The following is a 27,248-nucleotide window of genomic DNA, read 5'->3' on the forward strand; positions in this document are numbered from 1 at the left end:
AGTTATAAAATAAATAAGTCATGCTGTAATGTGCAACATGGTGACTATAGTTAATAATACTGCATTGCATATTTGAAAGTTGCTAAGACAGTAGATCTTAAAAGTTCTCATCACAAGAAAAAAATTCTGTAACTATGTATAGTGATGCATATTAACTAGATTTTTGTGGTGATCATTTCACGATATATAAAAATATTGAATCATGTTGTACACATGAAACTAATATAATGTATGTCAATTATACCTCAATAAAAAAATTAATGCTAAAAAAACCTAAAAAAATCATTTTTATTGAAACCTAAATTGCACAATTCTTAAATTATGTATATTATTTTTGAATAAAATAAAATACTTTTAGTATGGATTTGTCTTTATAAAACTATTTGGGAACATCTTGTAGATAAGTGAAATTTAATAAATCAATAATAACTATGTAATAAGGACAGATGAATCATTTTAAGAAACTGGATATACTAGCATTTAAACATTATTATTGCTATTGAGAATAAGATTAATTTTGAATGAAGCTAAAAAATATACGACAGATGCCATCTACCATATTTATTAATTCATTCTACAAATATTTATTGAACATTAACTCTGTGCCAGGAACTCTGTTAAAGCACTGGAAATACAGTAGTAATTTAGTCACACATAGACACTGACCATATAATACTTTCCTGTGTGCTTTCATGAAGAAAATAAATAATGCTGTGGGAACACATAAGAGAGGCTTGTGAATGCTTCTTAGAGGAAGTGACGCCTATGCTGAGTCTAGAAGAGATGAATAGGAGTTTGTCAATGTCAAGATAAAAAGGGTAGTGGTGAAGAGTATTTTAAGGCAGAGGGAATTGTGGAGACACAGGACTGTGTTTGTAATATTTCTGATCACAGAGAAGAGGCAGGGTTTGGTCAATCATTAAACTTTTGTCCATACATACTTTTAGAGTTGATCTTGAACAACAAGGGGGTTGGGATGCCAACCCCCCATGCACATGAAAATCCAAGTATAACTTTTGACTCCCCCAAAACTTAACTACTAATGCCTACTGTTGACTGGAAGCCTTGCCAATAACATAGTCAATTAACACATATCTTGTGTGTGATATGTGTTATATACTGTATTCTTACAATAAAGTAAGCTAGAGAAAAGAAAATGTTATTAAGGAAATCATCAGAGAAAATACATTTATAGTACTGTATTTATCAATACTGTTAAGCTTATGTCATCTGTTTAACAGATGAATACTCTGTCAGTACCTGCATTAATACTGTCTTATATGATATAAAACACTGTTGATGTTACATGTATTACTAACACCAGACATCAAAAATGAAAATATCATGTGAAAAATAAATTCGTATTTATTTACAGGTATAATGATTTATGCATTGATAATGAAGAAGCAGCAATATGATTGCTTTATGGTAGCCTAGTGTAATTGATATGATTGCTTCAGGATAGCCTAGCCTATAAACTAATGAGTGAATTATTATAAAGTTTTTATGACGTACGGTATTACAGTCATATTCATAATACAGTATTGGAAACACTGTTACATTAAAAAAACCCTACTTACCTGTGATGATAGGCTGATACACAGTTTCTCCAATTATGAGAATGAGGCATACTGTATGGTAATGTAGTTCTTTGAAAGCAAAGCTATAAAACAGTAAGAAAACTCACATATTATTAATTTTATATTGAATATCACTTATGCCTATATAAGGATAGACTACTATCTACATATATTTTATGCATTCATGACAAATCTTCTTAATTTTTTTGATATTTCTAGGTTATTCAGTTTGTGAAATTTTCAAATTATCTCAAATCTCTAAAAAATTTTTCAATGTATTTATTTAAAAAAATCCACGTATAAGTGGACCTGCACAGTTCAAACCTGTGTTGTTCAAGGGTCATCTGTATAAGCACTTCTGGAAATGACCTGCTGTATTAATCAGCTGGAGCTGCCATAAGAAAATACCATAGACTGGATGGCTTATACAACAGAAATTTATTTCTTACAGTTCTGGAGGCTGGGAAGCCCAGGACAACGGTGCCAGATGAATTTGGCTCCTGGGGAAGGCTTTCTTCCTGGCTTGGCTGTATTCTTGCATGGTGGAGAGAAAGAGCTCTTGTGTCTCTCCCTCTTTTTGTAAGGAACCCAATCCTATCAGATTAGGACCCCACCCTTATGACTTCATTTAACCTTAATTACCTCCTAAGTGCCCTATTTCCAAACATAATCACATGTTATTAGGGGTTAGGACTTCAGCATATCACTTTTAGGGGAGGAGACACAATTCAGTCCATGGCACCTCCCTTTAAAAATAAATGTCTTTTATTTTACATTTGAAATTATTAGATCATTATTAAAAACCCATAAGACACTATAATGTAATAATACAATTTTTGAAGATTATCTCAATATGTAAAATAGCTTGTTAGCAATTGGTTTTTTTTGAGTGTTTATTCTTCAGCCTAAAAATGTGATTATTTTTACTATTATTTTGCTTAGGAAGATGGAAATGTAGAGTGAAAATAGTTGGTATATTGGTATTTTTTAACCTCAATTGAAATGTCATCACTATTTTAACACAGTTCATTAATATGCATCTTTATACATTTGCTGATATTTTTATGCTGTCTTCTCTTATTTTTAATTTTTCTGTTTTTTAGGACCTTTTGGCTGTTGGCTATGGGCACTTTGGATTTAAGGAGCAAAAAAGAGGATTGGCTTGCTGCTGGTCAATAAAGAATCCCATGGTAACTAAAACAGGAATAAGACCTATTTTTATTTAATTAAATGTTCACATAATTCTCATAAAGTAGTTAGTTTTATGTGATCATTAAACAAACTCAAAGTTTTACCAAGCAAGACTTTACTTTCTTTGGTTTAAATCTATAACAATAAAACAATTAAAATTTGTTCTTACACTTTATAGGATAAGGTAAATTCATTTAATAAATACTTATTGAACATCTACTATGTGCTGTTAGATATGATGATCTAGGGCTGAACCATTATTGTTTATCACTGCCTGTTATAAAGAAGAATATATTTGCAAATAAAAATTCTTTAAAAATTGAGTTTCATTTACTACTGGGTTGTTTCTCAATATATAAATAACTCCTTATCACTTTATAAAATATATTTCTGCTATCCTTGATAGATAGAAAATAGATTAATATAACTCTCTTACTGCCATGAATTTTTCAAAGAGAATGAACAAGAATCAGTTATGTTTTTTTGTTAAACAGCCCTAGTCAACCTGTTACTTTACAGCTTTAGTTTTAAGTCACAACTGAAATGTAAAGTGGAAAACTTAGAAAAGGATCAGAAGAGCATATAAAAATGATTAGAGTTTTTATAAATAATCCCCCATCTGTTAGGTAGCTGGGTGTATATAGCCTAAAAGAAAGGAAGAAGCAATTTTAAACGTGTGGAAGGGTTGACATAGGATTCATCATCAGCAGGTTATCTTCTTTTCCATGTAGGTTGTTAGAAACCAGAAAGGAGTTGGATTAGACATTAAAACAAAACAAAACAATAAAACTCTTGACAGAGTTGTAGAAAAGAGTAACTTAGAGAGTTTTGGAGCTTCCTCTATCCTTGTTTAGAATGATTAGATAATACAAGCATCTGAAACAGATACTGGAGGATAGGAATATACGCAGGATAATTTATTTGGTGTCCATTATTTATATCTTTAGAACGGTGACTTGTGATGATCATACAAATCCTGCTGGAGGATTACCCAAAATGATAATTACTGTAGAAACCAAGTGCTGTATTTCTTAAAACTACTGAGCTCTGAGGATTCATCAAAATAAAGGAAATGGCCAATTGAAGTTTTAGTCTCATGTATACAGGCAGTTAGGAAGAAATGAGTAACTGAATGCAGACTAACTCTCCTCACATCCCCACTGCCACCAGCCTAGTCTTCAGCCACCATCATACCCTACCTTACTGTGGTCTACAAAACCAAGGTTAAAATGTAATATAATTTTTTTTTATTCAGTGGCCAGAACGTACTTATCAGAGTCCATGCGGCGTTACTGCTGTGGATTTTTCAATTGGAGCACCTAACCTTTTAGCAGTTGGCTATCACAATGGCACTATTGCAATTTATAACGTACAGAGCAACAGTAACGTTCCAGTTCTGGATAGTAGGTGAGAATCCCAAGAATTAGATAAACATAAAACATGTGCTTTTTTTAGGGAGAAGGAAAAAATTACTATAATGTTATTTAGTTTTGAGTGAATGTTTATATTGTTATTGAGAGTAATACCATTATCTTTCAAGCATTTAATAATTCCTCATAATGTCTCTCCAGCTGGAATGCTCTGCCCTAATATCTCCTTATCATCCTCTCCGCCTCCTCACCAACAAACTTCCTTTGGCTTGACGGTTTATGCTTATTCTTTTCAAAAATTTTAAATATCTCCAGCTTTATTGAGGTATAAATGACAAATAAAAATTGTATATATTTAGATTGTATGACATAATTTTTAAAGGCATACAGTGTGGCGATTTAATATATGTATACATTGTGAAATGATTACCACAGTCAAATTAATTAACACAAACATAACCTCACATAATTGCCATTTTTTGTGTGAGTGGTGAGGACACTTAAGATCTACTCCCTTAGCAAATCTCAAGTATGCAATACAGTATTATTAACTATAATCACCATGCTGTACATTAGATTTCCAGAACTTATTCACCTTATAAATGAAAGTCTGTATCCTTTATTGCTTCCGTGTCACCTCTTCCAGGAAACCTGCCCATTCTTTTCTTTTGTGCATACGACACATACCTTTATTGTAGCCTTTATTGTGCTTTGTATAAATTATTTACATATATATCTCCCTGAGGAGGCTGTAAGCTCTGAGGGCAAGGATTATGTCTTCCTTACCTTTGTATCCTCAGTATGTCACATAATATCAGGCATATAACAGGATTACAGTAAGTGTTTGATTAAGAATGAATGAATGAGACATATTGAGAAAATAAAATGTTAAAGATATTTGAAGATATCTTAGGTTTTTATAATAAACCAGATACCAGTGGAGCAAAAATGAGGTGGTATATTTATATTAGTGTTTGAATAAACTTCGCAAGAACTGGAAATAGGCATTAAAGCAGGTATTCTTTAGCTTAATTTTGAAATTATTTGCATAGTTTTGTAAGCGTGAGCCTTTGTGCTTGTTTCTGGGAAGAGGGTCCATAACTTTTACCAAATAATCAAAGATATATAGACTTTAAAAAATTCAGAACTACTGATTTGGAGAGTTTGCATAAAAAACCAAGGGAGTCAGTACTAGGAACAAAGCAACCCATTAATCTGAAAGGAAAGCAGCCAGTAATCTGAAAAGTGATTATAATTCATCATAAAACTTTTAAGTCTCAGCCCTAGAGAGAATCAAGCCAGTGGGCAATCCTGAAACATAGGAAGAAGGGTGAGGTAACTATTTACTTGAATAAGACTTAAATGACTTATTCATTTAAGCTATGAAAAATATCCTTATAAAGATGGAGATAATTATATTCAATGTGTCTAAAATAAATTAAATTTACACAACTAGGGAAAAGCAAATGAATAGGGTAAGAGAAGTAGATTCTAAAAAGAAAGAAAATGTTTGCTTTTGTATCCCTGATATGATAGCTAATATAACTAAAGGCAATAATTTTTCCTTTTGTAAGAAATGAGAAAAACACCAGTGAATATTAGCAAAGTGATTATTTTTCCTGTTTTTCAAAATATTTAAAATAAAAGTCCAGTTTTGAACAATAAAAGCATCATTCCATAAGTAGGTCATGATGCTCTAGGGAGCTGTCCTTATCACTTATACTCCAAGTCGCTTATACTCCAAGAATTTTAAAATTATTATAACTATTTTATATTTCATGCTTTTCCCTGTTCTAGCGAATCACCTCAAAAACATTTGGGACCTGTATGGCAACTACAGTGGATAGAACAAGATCGAGGGACAGCAGGTGATGACAAAAGAGAAATACTAGTTTCTATATCAGCAGATGGAAGGATCTCCAAATGGGTTATACGGAAAGGACTGGACTGTCATGGTAAAAATAAATAAATACACACACAGACACCAAATTATCTTTCTCTTGTTATGTGCTGAATTAAAAATTCCTAGTGAACTATGTATAAGAGGTGACAAATTTAGGTTTGGCTAAATAAGAAAAAAAACTGGGCTTGGTCATTGTTTTTCTAAGCATCTAGCTCTGGTATTTGCTAATTTTAACCTAATGACCTGCAAAGGATGGCAGAAATCATATTATTTGCAGAAGGGACATATTATATCTACATTACTATTTCCTGTGGTAAATAATATATGTATTGTTTCTTTAAATAAAGATTTGATGCGTTTGAGGAGAACTACTGCTAGCAGCAGCAAAAAAGGAGGGGAAAAAGAAAAGAAAGGTGAAGCTTTGATATCTCGACAGGCTCCTGGAATGTGTTTTGCTTTTCACCCCAAGGTAAATTATTTCAATCTGTTATTTGCTATTGCATATAACAACTTCTGATAATTGAAGTGTATTAAGATATAAATCAAGACAAAATGTCAGCATGTTAATAAATATTGCGCCTTGTAAATAAAAAAATAACACACATAGGTATCATAGGTGTCAGCCTAAGGTAGAATGGCACATTCCAGTTGGCTGTCCTTTTTCTGCTTTCTGGAGGAAAGGTCTGTATTTCTGAGCAACTATGGAACTATCTTTACAGCTCCATGTTTAACTTAAATGCCCCTCCTTGCCCCTCTTTGGTGCTCTGCTGCTCTATCATACTTACAGAAACCAAATCCACTATATAGTCCTCCATATCTCGATGTGAGTGGTGACTCATGATTCTGGGGATCAGGAAGACCACTTAAGATCATGCTTATCAAGACCAAAGTCAAATCAGAGCACTCTTAGTAAAGTTCTACTTTCCTAATTCTTTTTATCCAGAGGTTCTTTGGAATCAGAAATTCAGCCACTATGACAGACTTGCAAAAAAACATATCCTATATACTTTCCGTGATATGTAATATGATTATCTCTTTAGTGAACCATCATCCACCTACTTATGCAAGCCAAAACTTGAGCTCTGACTCTCTTCTACCCTATTCCCCAAATGATATTTAAGTAAGATTGTCTCACTCCTTCTAGTCCAAGCCCACTACTGCTAATGTGGTTCAGACCTTTATTACATTTCATTTTTACTACTGCAGTCATATTCTAACTGCCTTCATTCTCAAATTCCTGTAATCTAATTTTCACCTTGACTCTAGAGCAGTGGTTCTCAATGTGGGCAGGGAGAGGAGTGCTCCCTGTCCCATCAGGGACATTTCACAATGTCTTGAGATATTTTTGGTTGCTGCAGCTGTGGGAGGTGGGATGTGGGGAGGAGTGCTATTGGCATCTAGTAGGCAGAGGCCAGGGATGCCACTAAATACACTACAAGGCACAAGACAACCACTGTCCTCCCCTGACCTGAACAAAGAACTAGCTGGCCCAAAACATCAATAGTGCTCCTTTGATTTCTTATTTGATTGATGGGTTATTTAGAAGCATGTTATTTAGTTTCCAAATATTTGGGGCTTTTCCAAGGATCTTGCTGTTGATTTCTAATTCAATCCTATCATGATCAAAGAACAAACTTTTTATAAACTGAATCTTTTTGAATTTATTGAAATTTGTTTTAAAGCCCAGAATGTGATTTTTACTTGTAAATGTTCCCTATGCACTTGAGAAAAGTGTATATTCTGCTACTGTTGGGTGGAATGTTCTGCGAATGTCAATCAATTTAAGTGGGTTGATGGTGTTGTTCAAGTTTGCTACATCCTTGCTGATTTTCTGCTGATTTCTTCCATCAGTCATTGAGAGAAAGAGATTGAAGTCTCTGACAATAACGGTGAATTTTTCTTTTTTTCCTTGAAATTCTATCAGTTTTTGCTTTATGTATCTTGAAGCTTTGTTTTAAGTGCATAAGTGTTTAGGATTGTCATGTTCTCTCGATTAAGCAACTCCCTTATCATTATAAAATGGCCTTATTTATAACTGGTAACATTCTTTATTCTGAAATCTATTTAGTCTGATATTAATGTAGCTAGTCCAGCTTTCTTTTAACTAGTATTAGCATGGTTTATCATTTCCCATCCTTTTACATTTAACCTATTTGTGTCTTTATACTTGGTATGTTTCTTATAGGCAGCATATAGTTGTCTTGCTTTTTTATCCAATCTTACAATCTCAGCCTTTTCATTGTGATGTTTACACCATTTTTATTTATTTATTTTAAAAAGTTTTTAACGTCTTTATTGGAGTATAATTGCTTTACAATGGTGTGTTACTTTCTGCTTTATAACAAAGTGAATCAGTTATACATATACAGATATCCCCATATTTCTTCCCTCTTTCATCTCCCTCCCTCCCACCCTCCCTATCCCACCCCTCTAGTTGGTCACAAAGCATGGAGCTGATCTCCCTGTGCTATGCGGCTGCTTCCCACTAGCTATCTATTTTACATTTGATAGTGTATATATGTCTATGACACTCTCTCACTTTGTCCCAGCTTACCCTTCCCCCTCCCCGTATCCTCAAGTCCATTCTCTAGTAGGTCTGCGTCTTTATTCCCGTCTTGCCCCTAGGTTCTTCATGACCATCTTTTTTTTTAGATTCCATATATATGTATTAGCATACGGTATTTGTTTTTCTCTTTCTGACTTACTTCACTCTATAAGACAGACTCTAGGTCCATCCACCTCACTACAAATAACTCAATTTCGTTTCTTTTTTATGGCTGAGTAATATTCCATTGTATATATGTGCCACATCTTCTTTATCCGTTCATCTGTTGATGGACACTTAGTTTGCTTCCATGTCCTGGGTATTGTAAATGGAACTGCTATGAACATTTTGGTACATGACTCTTTTTGAATTATGGTTTTCTCAGGGTATATGCCCAGTAGTGGGATTGCTGGGTCGTATGGTAGTACTATTTTTAGTTTTTAACGAACCTCCATACTGTTCTCCATAGTGACTGTATCAATTTACATTCCCACCAACAGTGCAAGAGTGTTCCCTTTTCTCCACACCCTCTCCAGCATTTATTGTTTGTAGATTTTTTGATGATGGCCATTCTGACCAGTGTGAGATGATATCTCATTGTAGTTTTGATTTCCATTTCTCTAATGATTCATGATGTTGAGCATTCTTTCATGTGTTTGTTGGCAATCTGTATATCTTCTTTGGAGAAATGACTATTTAGGTCTTCTGCCCATTTTTGGATTGGGTTATTTGTTTTTTTGATACTGAGCTGCATGAGCTGCTTGTAAATTTGGAGGTTAATCCTTTGTCAGTTGCTTCATTTGCAAATATTTTCTCCCATTCTGAGGGTTGTCTTTTTGTCTTGTTTATGGTTTCCTTTGCTGTGCAAAAACTTTTAAGTTTCATTAGGTCCCATTTGTTTATTTTTGTTTTTATTTCCATTTCTCTAGGAGGTGGGTCAAAAAGGATCTTGCTGTGATTTATGTCATAGAGTGTTCTGCCTATGTTTTCCTGATAGTGTCTGGCCTCACATTTAGGTCTTTAATCCATTTTGAGTTTATTTTTGTGTATGGTGTTAGGGAGTGTTCTAATTTCATTCTTTTACATGTAGCTCTCCAGTTTTCCCAGCACCACATATTGAAGAGGCTGTCTTTACTCTTCTAGCCTCCTTTATCAAAAATAAGGTGAACATCTGTGCCTGGGTTTATCTCTGGGCTTTCTATCCTGTTCCATTGATCTGTATTTCTGTTTTTGTGCCAGTACCATACTGTCTTGATTACTGTAGCTTTGTAGTATAGTCTGAAGTCAGGGAGCCTGATTCCTCAAGCTCCGTTTTGCTTTCTCAACATTGCTTTGGCTGTTCGGGGTCTTTTGTGTTTCCATACAAATTGTGAAATTTTTTGTTCTAGTTCTGTGAAAAATGCCATTGGTAGTTTGAAAGGGATTGCATTGAACCTGTAGATTGCTTTGGGTAGTATAGTCATTTTCACAATGTTGATTCTTCCAATCCAAGAACATGGTATATCTCTCCATATATTTGTATCATCTTTAATTTCTTTCATCAGTGTGTTATAATTTTCTTCATACAGGTCTTTTGTCTCCTTAGGTAGGTTTATTCCTAGATATTTTATTCTTTGTGTTGCAATGGTAAATGGAAGTGTTTTCTTCATTTCACTTTCCGATTTTTCATCATTAGTGTATAGGAATGCAAGAGATTTCTGTGCATTAATTTTCTATCCTGCTACTTTACCAAATTCATTGATTAGCTCTAGTAGTTTTCTCGTAGCATCTCTAGGATTCTCTATGTATAGTATCATGTCATCTGCAAACAGTGACCGCTTTACTTCTTCTTTTCCAATTTGGATTCCTTTTATTTCTTTTTCTTCTCTGATTGCTGTGGCTAAAACTTCCAAAACTGTGTTGAATAATAGTGGTGAGAGTGGGCAACCTTGTCTTGTTCCTGATCCTAGTGGAAATGGTTTCAGTTTTTCACCATTGAGGACGATGTTGGCTGTGGGTTTGTCATATGTGGCCTTTATTATGTTGAGGTAAGTTCCCTCTATGCCTACTTTCTTGAGGGTTTTTATCATAAATGGGTGTTGAATTTTGTTGAAAGCTTTCTCTGCATCTGTTGAGATGATCATATGGATTTTCTCCTTCAGTTTGTTAATATGGTGTATCACGTTGATTGATTTGCGTATATTGAAGAATGCTTGCATTGCTGGGATAAACCCCACTTGATCATGGTGTATGATCCTTTTAATGTGCTGTTGGATTCTGTTTGCTCGTATTTTATGGAGGAGTTTTGCATCAGCGATATTGGCCTGTAGCTTTCTTTCTTTGTGACATCTTTCTCTAGTTTGGTATCAGAGTGATGGTGGCCTCATAGAATGAGTTTGGGAGTGTTCCTCCCTCTGCTATATTTTGGAAGAGTTTGAGAAGGATAGGTGTTAGCTCTTCTCTAAATGTTTGGTAGAATTCTCCCGTGAAGCCATCTGGTCCTGGGCTTTTGTTTGTTGGAAGATTTTTAATCAAAGTCTCAGTTTCAGTGCTTGTGATTGATCTGTTTATATTTTCTGTTTCTTCCTGGTTCAGTCTCAGAAGCTTGTGCTTTTCTAAGGATTTGTCCATTTCTTCCAGGTTGTCCATTTTATTGGCATATAGTTGCTTGTAGCAATCTCTCATGATTCTTTGTATTTCTGCAATGTCAGTTGTTACTTCTCCTTTTTAATTTCTAATTCTATTTATTTGGGTCTTCTCCCTTTTTTTCTTGATGAGTATGGCTAATGGTTTATCAATCTTGTTTATCGTCTCAAAGAACCAGCTTTTAGTTTTATTGATCTGTGCTGTTGTTCCTTCATTTCTTTTTCATTTATTTCTGATCTGATCTTTATGATTTCTTTTCTTCTGCTAACTTTGGGTTTTTTTGTTCTTCTTTCTCTAATTGCTTTAGGTGTAAGTTTAGGTTGTTTATTTGAGGTGTTTCTTGTTTCTTGAGATAAGATTGTAGTGCTATAAACTTCCCTCGTAGAACTGCTTTTGCTGCATCCCATAGGTTTTGGGTCATCCTGTTTTCATTGTCACTTGTTTCTAGGTATTTTTTGATTTCCTCTTTAATTTTTTCAGTGATCTCTTGGTTATTTAGTAGTGTATTGTTTAGCCTCCATATTTTTGTATTCTTTACAGATTTTTTCCTGTAATTGATATCCAGTCTCATAGCGCTGCGGTTGGAAAAGATGCTTGATACAATTTCAGTTTTCTTAAATTTACCAAGGCTTGATTTGTGTCCCAAGATATGATCTATCCTGGAGAACGAGCACTTGAGAAGAAAGTGTATTCTGTTTTCTTTGGATGGAATGTCCTATAAATATCAATTAAGTCCATCTTGTTTAATGTATCATTTAAAGCTTGTGTTTCCTTTTTTATTTTCATTTTGGATGATCTGTTCATTGGTGAAAGTGGGGTGTTAAAGTCCCCTACTATGATTGTGTCACTGTCGATTTCCCCTATTATGGCTGTTAGCATTTGCCTTATGTATTGAGGTGCTCCTATGTTTGGTGCATAAATATTTACAATTGTTTTATCTTCTTCTTGGAATGATCCCTTGATCATTATGTAGTGTCCTTCTTTGTCTCTTGTAATAGTCTTTATTTTGAAGTCTATTTTGTCTGATATGAGAATTGCTACTCCAGCTTTCTTTTGATTTCCATTTGCATGGAATATCTTTTTCCATCCCCTCACTTTCAGTCTGTATGTGTCCCTAGGTCTGAAGTGGGTCTCTTGTAGACAACATATATATGGGTCTTGTTTTTGTATCCATTCAGGCAGCCTATATTTTTTGGTTGGAGCATTTAATCCATTTACATTTAAGGTAGTTATCAATCTGTATGTTCCTATTACCATTTTCTTAATTGTTTTGCGTTTGTTATTGTAGGTCTTTTCCTTCTGTTGTGTTTCTTGCCTAGAGAAGTTCCTTTAGCATTTGTTGTGAAGCTTGTTTGGTGGTGCTGAATTCTCTTAGCATTAGCTTGTCTGTAAAGGTTTTAATTTCTCCATCACATCTGAATGAGATCCTTGCTGGGTAGAGTAATCTTGGTTGTAGGTTTTTCCCTTTCATCACTTTAAATATGTCCTGCCAGTCCCTTCTGGCTTGCAGAGTTTCTGCTGAAAGATCAGCTGTTAACCTTATGGGGATTCCCTTGTATGTTATTTGTTGTTTTTCCCTTGCTGCTTTTAATATTTTTTCTTTGTATTTAATTTTTGATAGTTTGACTAATATGTGTCTTGGCATGTTTCTCCTTGGATTTATCCTGTATGGGACTCTCTGTGCTTCCTGGACTTGATTAACTATTTCCTTTCCCATATTAGGAAAGTTTTCAACTATAATCTCTTCAAATATTTTCTCAGTCCCTTTCTTTTTCTCTTCTTCTTCTGGGAGCCCTATAATTCAAATGTTGTTGCATTTAATGTTGTCCCAGAGGTCTCTGAGACTGTTTTCAATTCTTTTTATTGTTTTTTCTTTATTCTGCTCTGCAGTAGTTATTTCCACTATTTTATCTTCCAGGTCACTTATCTGTTCTTCTGCCTCAGTTATTCTGCTATTGATCCCTTCTATAGAATTTAAAATTTCATTTATTGTGTTGTTCATCACTGTTTGTTTGCTCTTTAGTTCTTCTAGGTCCTTGTTAAACGTTTCTTGTATTTTCTCCATTCTATTTCCCAGATTTTGGATCATCTTTACTATGATTATTCTGAATTCTTTTTCAGGTAGACTGCCTATTTCCTCTTGATTTGTTAGGTCTGGTGGGTTTTTACTTTGCTCCTTCATCTGCTGTGTGTTTCTCTGTCTTCTCATTTTGCTTAACTTACTGTGTTTGGGGTCTCCTTTTCGCTGGCTGCAGGTTCATAGTTCCCATTGTTTTTGGTGTCTGCCCCCAGTGACTAAGTTTGGTTCAGTGGGTTGTGTATGCTTCCTGGTGGAGGGGACTAGTGACTGTGTTCTGGTGGATGAGGCTGGATCTTGTCTTCCTGGTGGGCAAGTCCACGTCTGGTGGTGTGTTTTGGGATGTCTGTGACCTTATTATGATTTTAGGCAGCCTCTCTGCTAATGGGTGGGTTTGTGTTCCTGTCTTGCTAGTTGTTTGGCATAGCATGTCCAGCACTGTAGCTTGCTGGTCATTGAGTGGAGCTGGGTCTTGGTGTTGAGATGGAGATCTCTGGGAGATTTTTGCCGTTTGATATTACGTGGAGCTGGGAGGTCTTTTGTGGACCAATGTCCTGAACTTGGCTCTCCCCCCTCAGAGGCATGGCCCTGATGCCTGGCTGGAGCACCAAGAGCCTGTCATCCACATGGCTCAGAATAAAAGGGAGAAAAAAAAGAAAGAAAGAAAGAAGAAGATACAATAAAATAAAATAATTAAAATAAAAAATAAAAATTAATAAAATATTTTTAAAAAGTATTAAAAAAAATAAAGGAAGAAAGAAGAGAGTAACCAAACCAAAAACAAATCCACCAATGATAACAAGCGCTAACAATTATACTAAAAAAAAAAAAGAAAAAAAAAAGGACAGACAGAACCCTAGGCCAAATGGTAAAAGCAAAGCTATACAGACAAAATCACACACAGAAGCATACACATACACACTCACAAAAAGAGAAAAAGGAAAAATATATGTATATTGTTGCTCCCAAAGTCCACCTCCTCAATCTGGGATGATTCATTGTCTATTCAGGTATTCCACAGATGCTGGGTACATCATGCTGGTTGTGGAGATTTAATCCGTTGCTCCTGAGGCTGCTGGGAGAAACTTCCCTTTCTCTTCTTTGTTCGCACAGCTCCCGGGGTTCAGCTTTGGATTTGGACCCGCCTCTGCGTGTAGGTCGCCTGAGGGCGTCTGTTCTTCGCTCAGACAGGACGGGGTTAAAGGAGCAGCTGATTCGGGGGCTCTGGCTCACTCAGGCCAGGGGGAGGGAGGGGTACAGATGCGGGACGAGCCTGCAGCGGCAGAGGCCGGTGTGACGTTGCACCAGCCTGAGGCGCGCCGTGCGTTCTCCCAGGGAAGTTGTCCCTGGAACACGGGACCCTGGCAGTGGCGGGCTGCACAGGCTCCCAGGAGGGGAGGTGTGGAGAGTGACCTGTGCTCGCACACAGGCTTCTTGGTGGCGGCAGCAGCAGCCTTAGCGTCTCATGCCCGTCTCTGGGGTCTGTGCTGATAGCCGTGGCTCATGCCCTTCTCTGGAGCTCCTTTAAGCGGCGCTCTGAATCCCCTCTCCTCGCGCACCAGGAAACAAAGAGGCAAGAAAAAGTCTCTTGCCTCTTCGGCAGCTCCAGACTTTTTCCCGGACTCCCTCCCGGCTAGCTGTGGTGCACTAGCCCCTTCAGGCTGTGTTCACGCCGACAACCCCAGTCCTCTCCCTGGGATCCAACCGAAGCCCAAGCCTCAGCTCCCAGCCCCCGCCCGCCCCTGCCGGTGAGCAGACAAGCCTCTCGGGCTGGTGAGTGCTGGTCGGCACCGATCCTCTGTGTGGGGATCTCTCCGCTTTGCCCTCCGCACCCCTGTGGCTGCGCTCTCCTCCGTGGCTCTGAAGCTCCCCCCCTCTGCCACCCGCAGTCTCTGCCCACGAAGGGGCTTCCTAGTGTGTGGAAACCTTTCCTCCTTCACAGCTCCCTCCCACTGGTGCAGGTCCCGTCCCTATTCTTTTGTCTCTGTTTTTTCTTTTCTCTTTTTGCCCTACCCAGGTATGTGGGGAGTTTCTTGCCTTTTGGGAGGTCTGAGGTCTTCTGCCAGCATTCAGTAGGTGTTCTGTAGGAGTTGTTCCACATGTAGATGTATTTGTGGGGAGGAAGGTGATCTCCAGGTCTTACTCTTCCGCCATCTTGAAGCTCCCCCCCTACACCATTTTTATACTTAGTTTCATTATTGATGTACTTTGGTTTGAGTCTATCCTCTTGCTTGACTAATTTATTGATAGGAAGTGGTGTGAAATAAGTTTGGCCTCCTTGCCTGGAGGCAGGACTCTGAAGGGCTATCTCAGCTCCAAAGCTTCTTATAGGCTGGGCTGAGCCCTTTGTTGCAAGTACATCATAGTTCAAACTAAATCTCTACCCGTTCTTGTTTCCCTCAAAGGTTGTTCCTGAGAGAACTTCCCAGTAAACCTCTTGCATGGAGATCTCAGTGTCTCAGAGTTTATATACTGAGGAACCCAACTTTAGACAGTGACCTTGAAGATCTTTAGAGAAAGATGACCTACTTATAAACAGTATTGGAATAATCATTACCCACATTAAAAAAAAAAAGGAATTGGATTCCTATCACATCATACACAAAAACTTTTAGAAGAAAATGTGGGAGACTATCTCTATGACTTCCAAGTAGGAACAATTTCTTAAAGCACAAAAAATGCTAACTATATAAAAATTATAATACCAGCTACATTAAAATGAGAATTTCTGTTTACTAAAAGACACTGAAGAAAGTACATGAAAAGATAAGCCATATACTGGGAGAAGATATTTGCAACATATATAATAGACAAAGCCTATGTAATAGAATATATAAAGAACATATTCAAATGAATATGAAAAAAGAGTATTAACATTATAAAATGGTCAAGAGATATGAACAGAAGAGGAGATACAAATGGCCAATAAACATAAAAATGTGCTCAACCTTGTTAATATCCATATAAATGGAACTTAAAACCATTAGGTATAATTTTACACCTAATAGAATGGCAAAATTTAAGATTTCTGATGTAACCAACTATTGAAGAGAATGTGTGTCAAAGGGAAATTTTATATAGAGCTGAATGTAAATCGGTAATACTACTTTGGGAAAAAAATTACACTTTATTGTGCAATTTAAACTACATATACCCCATAACCTAGTAATTGCATTCTTAAGTTCTGGTGTATGCTAAGCAGTGGGTCTCATATTTCAGTGTACTTACAAATTACTTGGGAATCTTGTTAAAATGCAGATTCTGATTCAGTAGGTCTGGGACAGGGCCTGAAATTCTGCAACTGTACAGGGCTCCCAGGTGAGGCTGACTCTACATAGTCAGGACTTAGAGCACTGACTTTCAGACTTTTTGATTATAAAGATTTTGATCATTGTAGAAAATTTTAAATCCCTATTTGGTACATAAATTTAGAGTTAAAAGATGTCTGAGACTCCATCTAGTTCAATCTCTCATTCCCAGCAAGAATAATTTCTTCAGCATTATGTACATGAATAGTTATTGTTAAGTCATTTGTCTTCTCTTTGACTAGTTCTAATGAAAGAACACTTACTATTTCCCTGGATTGTTAGTTCCATTGTCAGGTAGCTCTAAATGTTAGAAAGTTTCTTCCTCATTTTAAGCCAGTGTTTGTTCATGTAATTTCTAGACAGGATACAAAGTTCTACCCTTTATTCCAGCAAAGAAAAACATCTGTATTTTCTTTGCACAGTAGTCCTTCAGGTAGTTTAATTATTGTAAAATCATGATAGAAAGAAAAAGACAGCAATCAACTGTCTTCTAGATAGTATTTCTAGTTTGGTTCTTGAATTGTCTCTGAAAGATCTTGAATCATCTAATCTTCTATTTAGCACATTTACTAATATATCACAAGCAAATGCATTTTGATTTTTTTGTGTTATAGGACACAAATATCTATTTGACTGGCACTGAAGAAGGTCATATTCACAAATGTTCTTGTTCATATAATGAGCAATATCTAGATACCTACAGAGGACACAAGGTTAGTTTAATTATAGTAGGTATGGAAAATTTTATCTTGCAATATTTCTGAAAAAAATAGTATCATTAGGCACAGCATTTTTTATGCAATAACTTACAACTTCAGAGTTAAAAATACCAGCTTGAATTAAGTGCTTTCTTATACAGAAAACACCAGTAATATGGGGGGCATTTAATTTGGCTTCTAGGTATCCTTGATTTCTTCTTGCCAGTTGTGGAAGCCACATTTTTATTTGTTTCTAAAAGACTTTGCTTATGTTGACATGCTGATCCCAAAGTGAAATTGTTTCTGGCATATACCTATTCTCTACATTTTTAATGATTGTTCCAACTATGTTTTCTTCATTTTCTCCCTTATTTCTGTTTATTTTCCTTAACATTCCTTATATTTTTAAAAGTAGTATAATATGTATTAATATTTAGTGAGTATTGTAGCAACTATATTTTTATGTTTCTGAATGGCATAATTTAGGGAAGAGATTCAATTTATGGCCTTACTCTCATGTAAAATAATACCCACACAATAATTACATGGTGTATAAGCTTTTAGAAATCTGAGCATTTTTAATTTGTTGGTCAAATTTAAAGTATAAGAGGTTAAATCCTACTTACCTATGTATTTTAATTTATTTTTCTAATTCCAGGGTCCAGTGTATAAAATAGCATGGAATCCATTTTGTCATGATGTATTCTTAAGCTGTTCTGCAGATTGGGGCGTTATTATATGGCAACATGAGAATCTTAAACCATTTTTGAGTTTTTATCCAACTACTTATGTTGTTTATGATGTTGCCTGGTCTCCAAAATCATCCTATATATTTGCAGCTGCAAACGAGAGCAGAGTGGAGATTTGGGACCTTCACATCAGCACGTAAGTGTTAATATTTTTCTCGGAGTTATTTCTAATAGAAGCAGTTCAATCTAAATGATACCTGATAGCATTGACATTGGTTAGAGAGAACTGTAGTTACTTTAAAACAAGTAATAGTTTACACTGTGAGAGTCCTTTGTGAATAAAGAGATATGCCAGGATAATAAATATATTTTTGAACCTGCAAAGTATTATTTTATTTAAGAAAAACAAGGAATGTAGTGTAAAATTGTGACATGGGGAAAAAGTTTGCAAAACATTCACGTGGAAAGAAGGTGTTTTAACTTTTCAATATCCATGTTTGCTTAATTCTTGTCAGCTGTTCAATACTGTTTCAAATATCCTGAATTAATAACTATACCAACAAAATTCATCCCCAGTGTTTCCACAGAAGACATTAAAATATGATCAAATTATTTTTTCCTTTTCTTCAACCAAAATAGTCTTTCTTAGTCCTTTTTATGCAAAAATATTACAAGAGCACTTTAAATGGAAACACTGAAATAACATGCCAACATTTCAGAGCACATTTAAAACACCCAGATAATTCTTGAAATTACCATATTCTAAAATAGAATAATATATTAATGTTAATTACTTATACCATACGTCATTTTAAAAATATTTGAATGAAAAATATTTGAATGAAAATAGGTTACCTTACTCCATCTCCATAAACTTTTACAGGCTGATATAGGATATCATAACTAGCTTGAATTCTTTGTCATTGCCTGGTTTATGGAAGAATGCAGAGAGGCACTGTTCTAATTGTGTCTAACTAAAGACTTTCTATAATAAGATAAAGAAAAGGAGCAAAATAAGTATTTTTTATAATATTTACTTATTCTCTTACCTTGCTTTAAAACATATTTGAAGGGGCATGCATTTAATTAAAATTTTTTATTTTAAGTGTTACAACAAAGTTATAAGAGTGCCATCTAGGCCATCTATCCTTTTTAATATGAAAGCTTATACAATGCTGGAATAAAGTGTTTAATGGTTCTGTAATACTTATTCAATCAATATTTCAATATTGGAAAACATTGTAGATCTTTAGGCAAGTTATTAGCAGATGAAGCACGGAAATACATTCTTGTTTAAAATAAATGACATAAAATTCAATGGGTTTATTATTAATTGCAAATTTTTTCCTAGAGATTAATAATTTAGTAACTGGAAAATTTCATCATGGCTTGTTCTATAAAACAGTTTGACCCAAAAATCAAGGATTACAACACAAAGCAATTTATTTTTGAGTATGACATGACTAAGGGAGAAAGTGGTTACTTAAATGATCCTACCTCTGATTTTATTTTTTCTAGTAAAATTGTAGTTCCCAGGGCAACATTTCTTCAGAAGTATGCAAGTGACTGCTGCTGTTATTTTATAAGGGTGTCAATGGATTGCTTTGGATAACCAAGAGTAGGAAAGGTTCTTGTTCAGAGAACCTTTGAACAAGGTTTTCAGTCCTGTTCAGATTCATTTATTTTTTTATTTTATTTTTAATTATTTTTAATAAATTTATTTATTTTATTTTATTTTTGGCTGTGTTGGGTCTTCGTTGCTGCCTGCGGGCTTTCTTTAGTTGCGGTGAGCGGGGGCTACTCTTTGTTGTAATGTATGGGCTTCTTATTGCCGTGGCTTCTCTTCTTGCAGAGCACGGGCTCTAGGCATGCGGGCTCAGTAGTTGTGGCACAGGGGCTCAGTAGTTGTGGCTCATGGGCTCCAGAGCGCAGGCTCAGTAGTTGTGGAGCACAGACTTAGTTGCTCCACAGGGATGTGGGATCTTTCCGGACCAGGGCTGGAACCCATGTCCCCTGCACTGGCAGGGGGATTATAAACCACTGTGCCACCAGGGAAGCCCCAGATTCATTTATGTTCCAGGGGTTCATTTGCATCAAAACATCCTTCTGTTAAGAGACATTTATTATTTAAGGAGTTGTATTAGGGATCTTCAGAGAAACTAAACCAATAAAGAGAGTGAGAGAGATTTAAAAATATTGGCTCACATGATTGTGGGACCTGGCAAGTCCCAAGCCGGCATGACAGGCTGGCAACCTGGAATTTCCATCAGAGGAGTCCATGTTGCAGTCTTGAGTACAAAGGCAGTCTGGAGGCAGAATTTTATTCTACTTCAGAGACCTCAGTCTTTTCTTTTAAGGCTTTCAACAGATTGGATGAGGCCAACTCACTTTACGGAGGGTAATCTGCTTTATTCAAATTCTACTGATTTAAGTTAATCATATCTTAAAAAAAAAAAAAAAAAAGATACCTTCACAGCAACGTGTAGACCGGTGTTTGACCAAACACTGGGTACCACAGCCTAGCCAAGTTAATGCATAAAATTACTCATCATGGGAATTTAAATTATGAGTTCACATCTTAATTGTGAACTGCTTTAATTTATTTAGTTGAAGTTTATTGAAAAAATGAAAGTTTTGATTGAATAAAGAGTGAGAAGCAGTTATTTTGCTTTTGGAAACACAGAAAGAAGCTTTTGGTTTTTGTTACTTACATGAAATCACAAATATCTCAGATTTTTCTTAGTCTGTATCCAAAAAGAACATATTAACAACAACTAAATTTACAAATAAAATATTTCATTACAGTTTGGACCCTCTGATTGTGAATGTCGCTAACCCTGGAATCAAATTCACAACTGTTCTCTTCACTAAGCAAACAGATTGCCTTCTGGTGGGAGACAGTGATGGACAAGTTGCTGTGTATGAATTAAGAAATATGCCCACTGCTTTGGACTCTAACCGGGTAAGACTCAAAAATCAAATTTTTTTGTCATTCTATGATTTTATTGAGTTGTAATTTTGTGTCATGGAAGAGATTTACATTTCTTAAACGTATGTTAAGTGTGGTGCAATGGAAAGAATGTAAGTCCGAAGAGTTGCTACCTACTAGGTGTGGCCCCTACTAGGCTTATTTTCTTTGAGTCTCACGTTCTCTATCTGTAAAATTAAATAATGTTGTTGGGCAGAATAATTATAAATATTATATGAAATAACTTAAAATTGTCCCTAGTATATGGTTGGGACTGTTTACTGCAAATATTCAAAGACTTTTACAAGAAATATTTTTAGATATTATCCAGTGTTCCTGAAATTGGCATTTGTTTCTGTTGGTTTAGCATTATCCTCTTCCCTTACTCTGATTTTCAAATATCAAAACTTTGTTGTAAAACTTTGACAAGCAAATCCGTATTACTAGATGCCCATTATTTTAAAAATTATTTATGTATTTATATATTTACTTATTGTTTTAAAAAAATTTATATTGAAGTATAGTTGATTTACAATGTTATATTAGTTTCAGGTGTACAACATAGTGATTTGATATATTTATAGAGTATACTTAAAGTTATTATAAAATATTGGGTATATATCCTGTGTTGTACATTATATCCTTGTATCTTATTTATTTTATACCTGGTAATTTGTACCTCTTAATCCCCTTCCCTTATCTGCTCCTTTCCCCTCCCCTCTCCCCACTGGTAACCACTAATTTGTTCTCTGTATCTTTGAGTCTTGTTTCTGTTTTGTTACATTCATTCATTTGTTTTATTTTTTAGATTCCACATATATGTGAAAACATATAGTGTTTATTTTTCTCTGACTTACTTCACTAAGCATAATGCCCTCCAGGTCCATCCATGTTGCTGCAAATAGCAACATTTTATTTTTTTATGGCTGAGTAATATTCCATTGTATATATACCATATAGACGCCCATTATTTTCCATTTTTTCTGTTTATGTTTAAATTTCTATTTTAAGGAGTAATCTGGTAATTATTATCATGAATATATCAACATGTTAAAAATATTAAAAATATGTACAAATCAATAAGAAAAAACATTAAGACTCCAATAGAAGTGTGAGTAATGGTCAGGAACAGTTCATTCACAAAAAATGGCTAGTAAATATATTTTAAAATTTAACCTCACTAATAAAAAATTGTTAAATTAAAATGTGATACCATTCTCATATATCAAATTAACAAAGTTTATTTTAATTGGACTACTTATTCCTGGCAAACATTTGATAAGATAGGTCCTCTCCTATACTGATGGTTGAAATAGAAATTGGTATAACTTCTTTGGAAGCAATTTGGCAATCTGAACCAGAATTGTCCACTTTTGGGACTCTATGCTACAGAAATATTCATAAAGGCAATCAAAGAAATTAGTTATAGCATATTTTGTGATGCGATGAGGAAAAAAAAAAAGAAAGAAAAGGAAAGAAAAAAAGAGAAAAGGAAAAAGGAAACAATCTAAATATCCAACCAGAGGGAAATATGACCAGGGAAGTCAGATGTGCTGATTAGATTTGGGGCACATGTCGGAGGTGCAGTTCTACCCCAACCATATGGACTATAAATGTTAAACAAACAAACAAACAAGCAAACAAACAGAGAATACCTACCTATATACATACCAGCTTGCTTGGGACTTTGTACTTGTCATTCCCTCTCCCTAAAATCCACACAGTTTGTTCCTCTACCCACTGCAAGTCTTTGCTCAAATGTCACTTTCTTAGTGAAGTCTTCACTGGCCACCTTATTTAAAATTGCAACCTCCACTCTTGCCCACATTCCCTATTCAATACTCTTCCATAACTTATTTTTTGTAGTAACACTTACTTGGTATATACCATATTCTTTATTTTTTATTTGTTTTTTAAATTGGAAATGGGCGGAGGAGAAGGGCTTTTTTTTTTTTTTAAAGAATTTTATTTATTTATTTATTTATTTATTTATTTATTTATTTATTTATTTATGGCTGTGTTGGCTCTTCGTTTCTGTGCGAGGGCTTCCTCCAATTGCGGCAAGTGGGGGCCACTCTTCATCGCGGTGCGCAGGCCTCTTACCATCGCGGCCTCTCTTGTTGCGGAGCACAGGCTCCAGACGTGCAGGCTCAGTAATTGTGGCTCACAGGCCTAGTTGCTCCGCGGCATGTGGGATCCTCCCAGACCAGGGCTCGAACCCCTGTCCCCTGCATTGGCAGGCAGATTCTCAACCACTGCGCCACCAGGGAAGCCCCTACCATATTCTTTATTGATTTATTTTGTTAATTGCTAGTCTTCCACTGATAGATTATAAGCGCCACGTAAACAGTGAATTTTGTCTCTTTTGTTCTGGGCTATATCCCTGTGGCCTAGTACAGTGTCTGGCTTGTAGTAGTTAGTCAATAGATGTTTTTGAATAAATATGCATTGAAAAACTAGAGAAAAATTCAACATATTAGAAGCATTATTTTTTAGGGGTAGGATCATGAATGAATTTTAGTCTTTTACTTATCCATTTTACAAATCATTACACTACACAAAGTTATTTTAAAAATACATTGGTCTCCTTACATAACAATTTTAGTCTGCTCTGAGACGTGCAGCCCTAATGGCTTATTTTTGCCATATAAAACATTTTAATATTTTCAATTTCTTACGCATTCATTGAATGCAAGATATTTTAACAGGATGAGGATGTTTGTGCCCACAGTGAACCTTGTTTAAGATAGCTCAAAAACCAAAAGTAATTAAAAGAAAATTCTATTCTTTATTTAAGCCTCTCAAAGAAACATTAAAATGGATCCAAATATGTAGTTCATAGTACTCCTTTTTCTTCTTCTGTCCATATCTCTCAAACCCTAAATATAGCTTCAAGCCCTAAATCCATCCCTTTTTGTCTCTGTAATTCTTTCAGTTCTATCCCAGAAGAGCTCTAAGAACTTGTCCACAAACTCTGAACTTGGGGCAGTGGGGAGGGAGACTTGAATTGTTTCAAAATTTTTCTTAGTATGTGTTGGTGTACTGGTAGAAGGGAATCTATAAGCATTAGCATGTTGGTTCTTTTCATCACATATATTTTTCTGCAGTACCTATCAAGTACTACAACAATTTTCCAATATAAATTATAATATTTTGTATACATAACTTTCTTACTAGTTTGAGCTGCTTGAAACTTGTATGTTCAAGTATCTAGCATAGCGCTAGCACATAATAGGCATTCAGCAAATGTTGAATAGATGTGTGAATGAACAAACCTATAAACAAAAGGAATGTAGTTTCTAAGAAAGAAGCAACATATGCTTAAGAAACATAATCGAGTCATAAAGAACTAAATAAACAAACTCCTATAGGAGTACAGAGCAGGAAAACAGTTGACTTTTGAAAGGAGAATAGGAAGAAGAAAAGGAAAAAATAAGAATACTATGGGGAAGGCTTTCACAGAAGAGATTAAATTTCAACTGTGTTTTGGAGGATTAGGATTTTCTCTTGTAGACAAGAGAGTAGAATTGTTATTCCAGACTGAGTGAAAGGTTTAAGCAAAGATGTGGAATTGAAAAGGTCCATGGCACTTTTCATGTGGAAATGGTGAGTAGATTTTTTTGACTGGTAAAGAGATTGCTTGAGATAAAAGCAAGAAAAGGGCCAGTTGGGCCATCTGGGACCAGAAAATGTATGACTGCCCTGATGAGGAATTTGAACTTTATTCTATAGATTATGGAAAGCCATTTAAGGTTTACAATTCTAGAAGTGACATGGGGGGAAACATTAGACGCCTATCTCACATTTTGTACAATGGTGAACTCCAAATGGATTGAAGACTGTGAAAAGTAAACGAACTCCTAGAAGAAAATGTAGGATAAGATCTTAACGATTTAAGGTCAAGGATAGATTTTTTTTTAAATGACCACCCCAAATCCCCTAATTTTTTCAATTTTTTTCTTTTTCTTTATTTGTAAAATGGGTGTAATATTGGTACCAGAATCAAAGGTTGTTAGAAAGATTGAGTGAATATGTGCAAAGTAGTTAGAACTGTTACTGGCACATAGTAAGGTCTCAATAAATCTCAATTATTCTTTGTATGATTTTTATGTTAAAATTAACATTTTCTGTTTAGGATTCCATATGCCAAGTTAAAAGAAACAGATTGGAAGAAGAAATTTCCAAGATATATAAAAGACCTTTAATGTCCAGAATGTATAAAGAACTCCTACAAAACAAGAACAACTCAATTTTTAAAATAGGCAACGTATAAAATATTAACTCAGAGTAGAGGAAACTAGATTATCAAATAAACTTGTGAAGCAACATTCATTCTCACTAATAATGAGGGAATGTGCAATTAAAATTATACAAGATACCAGTTCATATTGATCAGATTTACAAAAATTAAAATATTAGCCAATACCAAGTATTAGCAGAGTTGTAGGGAACTAGGAATTCTTATGCAAGGGTCATGGGAAAATGTCAAGATTCTCTTGCACAGGTGTACCAGGAGACATGTATAAGGTAGCAATGTGAGTTTTTTTTAATGTTTCTTTTAGACATAGAGAAGATTACTCAGTCTAGGTTCATTTCAAACATTCACATTCAAATATGTTACAAAATTTTTAAAAAACTTTAGTTCACCTTAAGCTCTTACATTTAGATTATATATTTTATTATTCTAAGTCTAGGAAACTTTAATACCTACTTTTAAGTGAGTTTTTGTAACAATTAAATTTCTTTAAATTCTTTAAATTCCATTTATAGATTTAATATATTGGATTTTTAAGTACTTCAATCATCTTAGGGCAAACAAATCTCAGATACTTAAGGAATTTTTATTAATTTAATATATTTAAAATATTGAATATGCTGAATCTTAAATTTTCCTAAATGTTTCAATGCTCTTCACAAATTAATAATATTTAAATCTATGATTACAAGTCTAAATCTATTACCTAATCACACATTAAAATTAGAATCACAAATTTATTTGTTAGACATTCAAATATGACAAATTCTTTTATATGTAATGAATATTTAAAATTCCAAGTATGTACAAATTCCTTAATACAAAAATATTAAAATTACCTGTTTGATTTACTACATTATTTCTATACACAACTTTTATTCTTCTCAGGCTAAAAATATGTTTTCCCAATAAAGAAACAAGTGAAACATTCCAAGTAGTTTTGGAGATTATTTTCTCAACTGGCTGAGATGCATATTGATGGTAGATGTTTAAGGACATTTTCCAGACTACCTTGGCTGCCAGGCTGAGCCCTATTTTGCAGTTGATTTGTCAATGCCCTCCATATAGAATAGTCTCAAAGCCCGTGTCTCCTCAAGTCTAGTTATATATTACCAGCATATTCCATCTTCTCATGGAATTCTGCAACCCTGAATGTGTTGCTGCATTACTTGATTCATTTCAGTTCATTTATTGACTGTGTCATTAATTCTAAATTACTACAGTTTTCCTATCTGGTAGGACTATAATTGTTCTAGATGTTTAAATGACATCTGTTTGGATTCTGTATATCGCCCAGGGCTTTGTTTAATTTGTTGGTAGTGGTCTGAAAGACATGCAAATGAGAAAAGAATGTTCATAACAGCCTTGTTTCTACATTGATAAATTGGAAACAATCTAAATGATCATCAGTGGGAGATTGGATAAATAAAATATGGCATAATTACATGAGTGATTACAATACAGAAGTTTAAATGATATATATTTCAGTGTGTCAATATGACAAATTTTGAATAAACCTTAAAAAACACAGTGTTGAGTGACAAAAGCAAATTGCAGGAAGGTAAATACAATATGTTATGATTTATGTAATATTATTTAAACACAAAAATCAAAATTATGTCCTTTACTGGTTATATTTATAGTTAATAAAAGAAAAGAATATAGACTGGAATGTGAAAGAAGAATGTTTCATTTTTGTTTTGATTTGAATCAGTTAGAGACATCTTTTGTTTTGAGCAGTATGCTCTGTAAGCAGAAGGCTAAGCTCAGAGAGTCTGAATGTTTTCGACAAACGTGTGTGTGTGTGTGTGTGTGTGTGTGTGTTAATGATTTCAGTGCTGCTGAGCAAAATTTTCTTTTAACAAATATATTCCATACATTAGTAAATAAATACAATTTCCTAATAAAAATAAGTTTTTCATTCTTCTTGGCCATTATATTTTAAAGGTTCAGGGTTATATTTCTGAGAGATTAAACAAAAAATTATTAATCAGGTTTTTAACCATAAGCTTAACTGATACGCTTCCTCGTTAGCTTTT

At 34.7% G+C, this 27,248-nt stretch overlaps 1 protein-coding gene and 1 long non-coding RNA gene across 9 annotated transcripts in view; one reads left to right on the forward strand and one right to left on the reverse strand.

The window, feature by feature from the left end:
• Nucleotides 1-27,248, forward strand: part of DNAI4 (dynein axonemal intermediate chain 4) — a gene marked incomplete at its 5' end in the record, with an annotated part of 132,838 nt that overhangs the window by 93,164 nt on the left and 12,426 nt on the right. For 6 of the 8 annotated variants that reach the window (XM_082356766.1, XM_082356765.1, XM_082356764.1 and 3 more), the window contains 7 exons: nt 2,684-2,770; nt 4,027-4,178; nt 5,939-6,096; nt 6,392-6,513; nt 17,214-17,312; nt 17,956-18,182; nt 20,792-20,948. In XM_082356766.1, coding sequence (XP_082212892.1) covers nt 2,684-2,770; nt 4,027-4,178; nt 5,939-6,096; nt 6,392-6,513; nt 17,214-17,312; nt 17,956-18,182; nt 20,792-20,948 — 1,002 coding nt within the window. The remainder of the gene's footprint in view (nt 1-2,683; nt 2,771-4,026; nt 4,179-5,938; nt 6,097-6,391; nt 6,514-17,213; nt 17,313-17,955; nt 18,183-20,791; nt 20,949-27,248) is intronic. The other 2 variants (XM_082356767.1, XM_082356768.1) reach the window with 2 other exon arrangements.
• Nucleotides 547-2,669, reverse strand: LOC309613474. Its single transcript, XR_014235752.1, has 2 exons — nt 1,581-2,669; nt 547-774 (listed from the first exon to the last, which is right to left on the reverse strand). It is a non-coding gene; the product is annotated as an uncharacterized lncRNA (long non-coding RNA).

This window comes from Balaenoptera borealis (genome assembly GCF_965194805.1).
Source record: "Balaenoptera borealis genome assembly, chromosome: 1".
Taxonomy (NCBI): domain Eukaryota; kingdom Metazoa; phylum Chordata; class Mammalia; order Artiodactyla; family Balaenopteridae; genus Balaenoptera; species Balaenoptera borealis.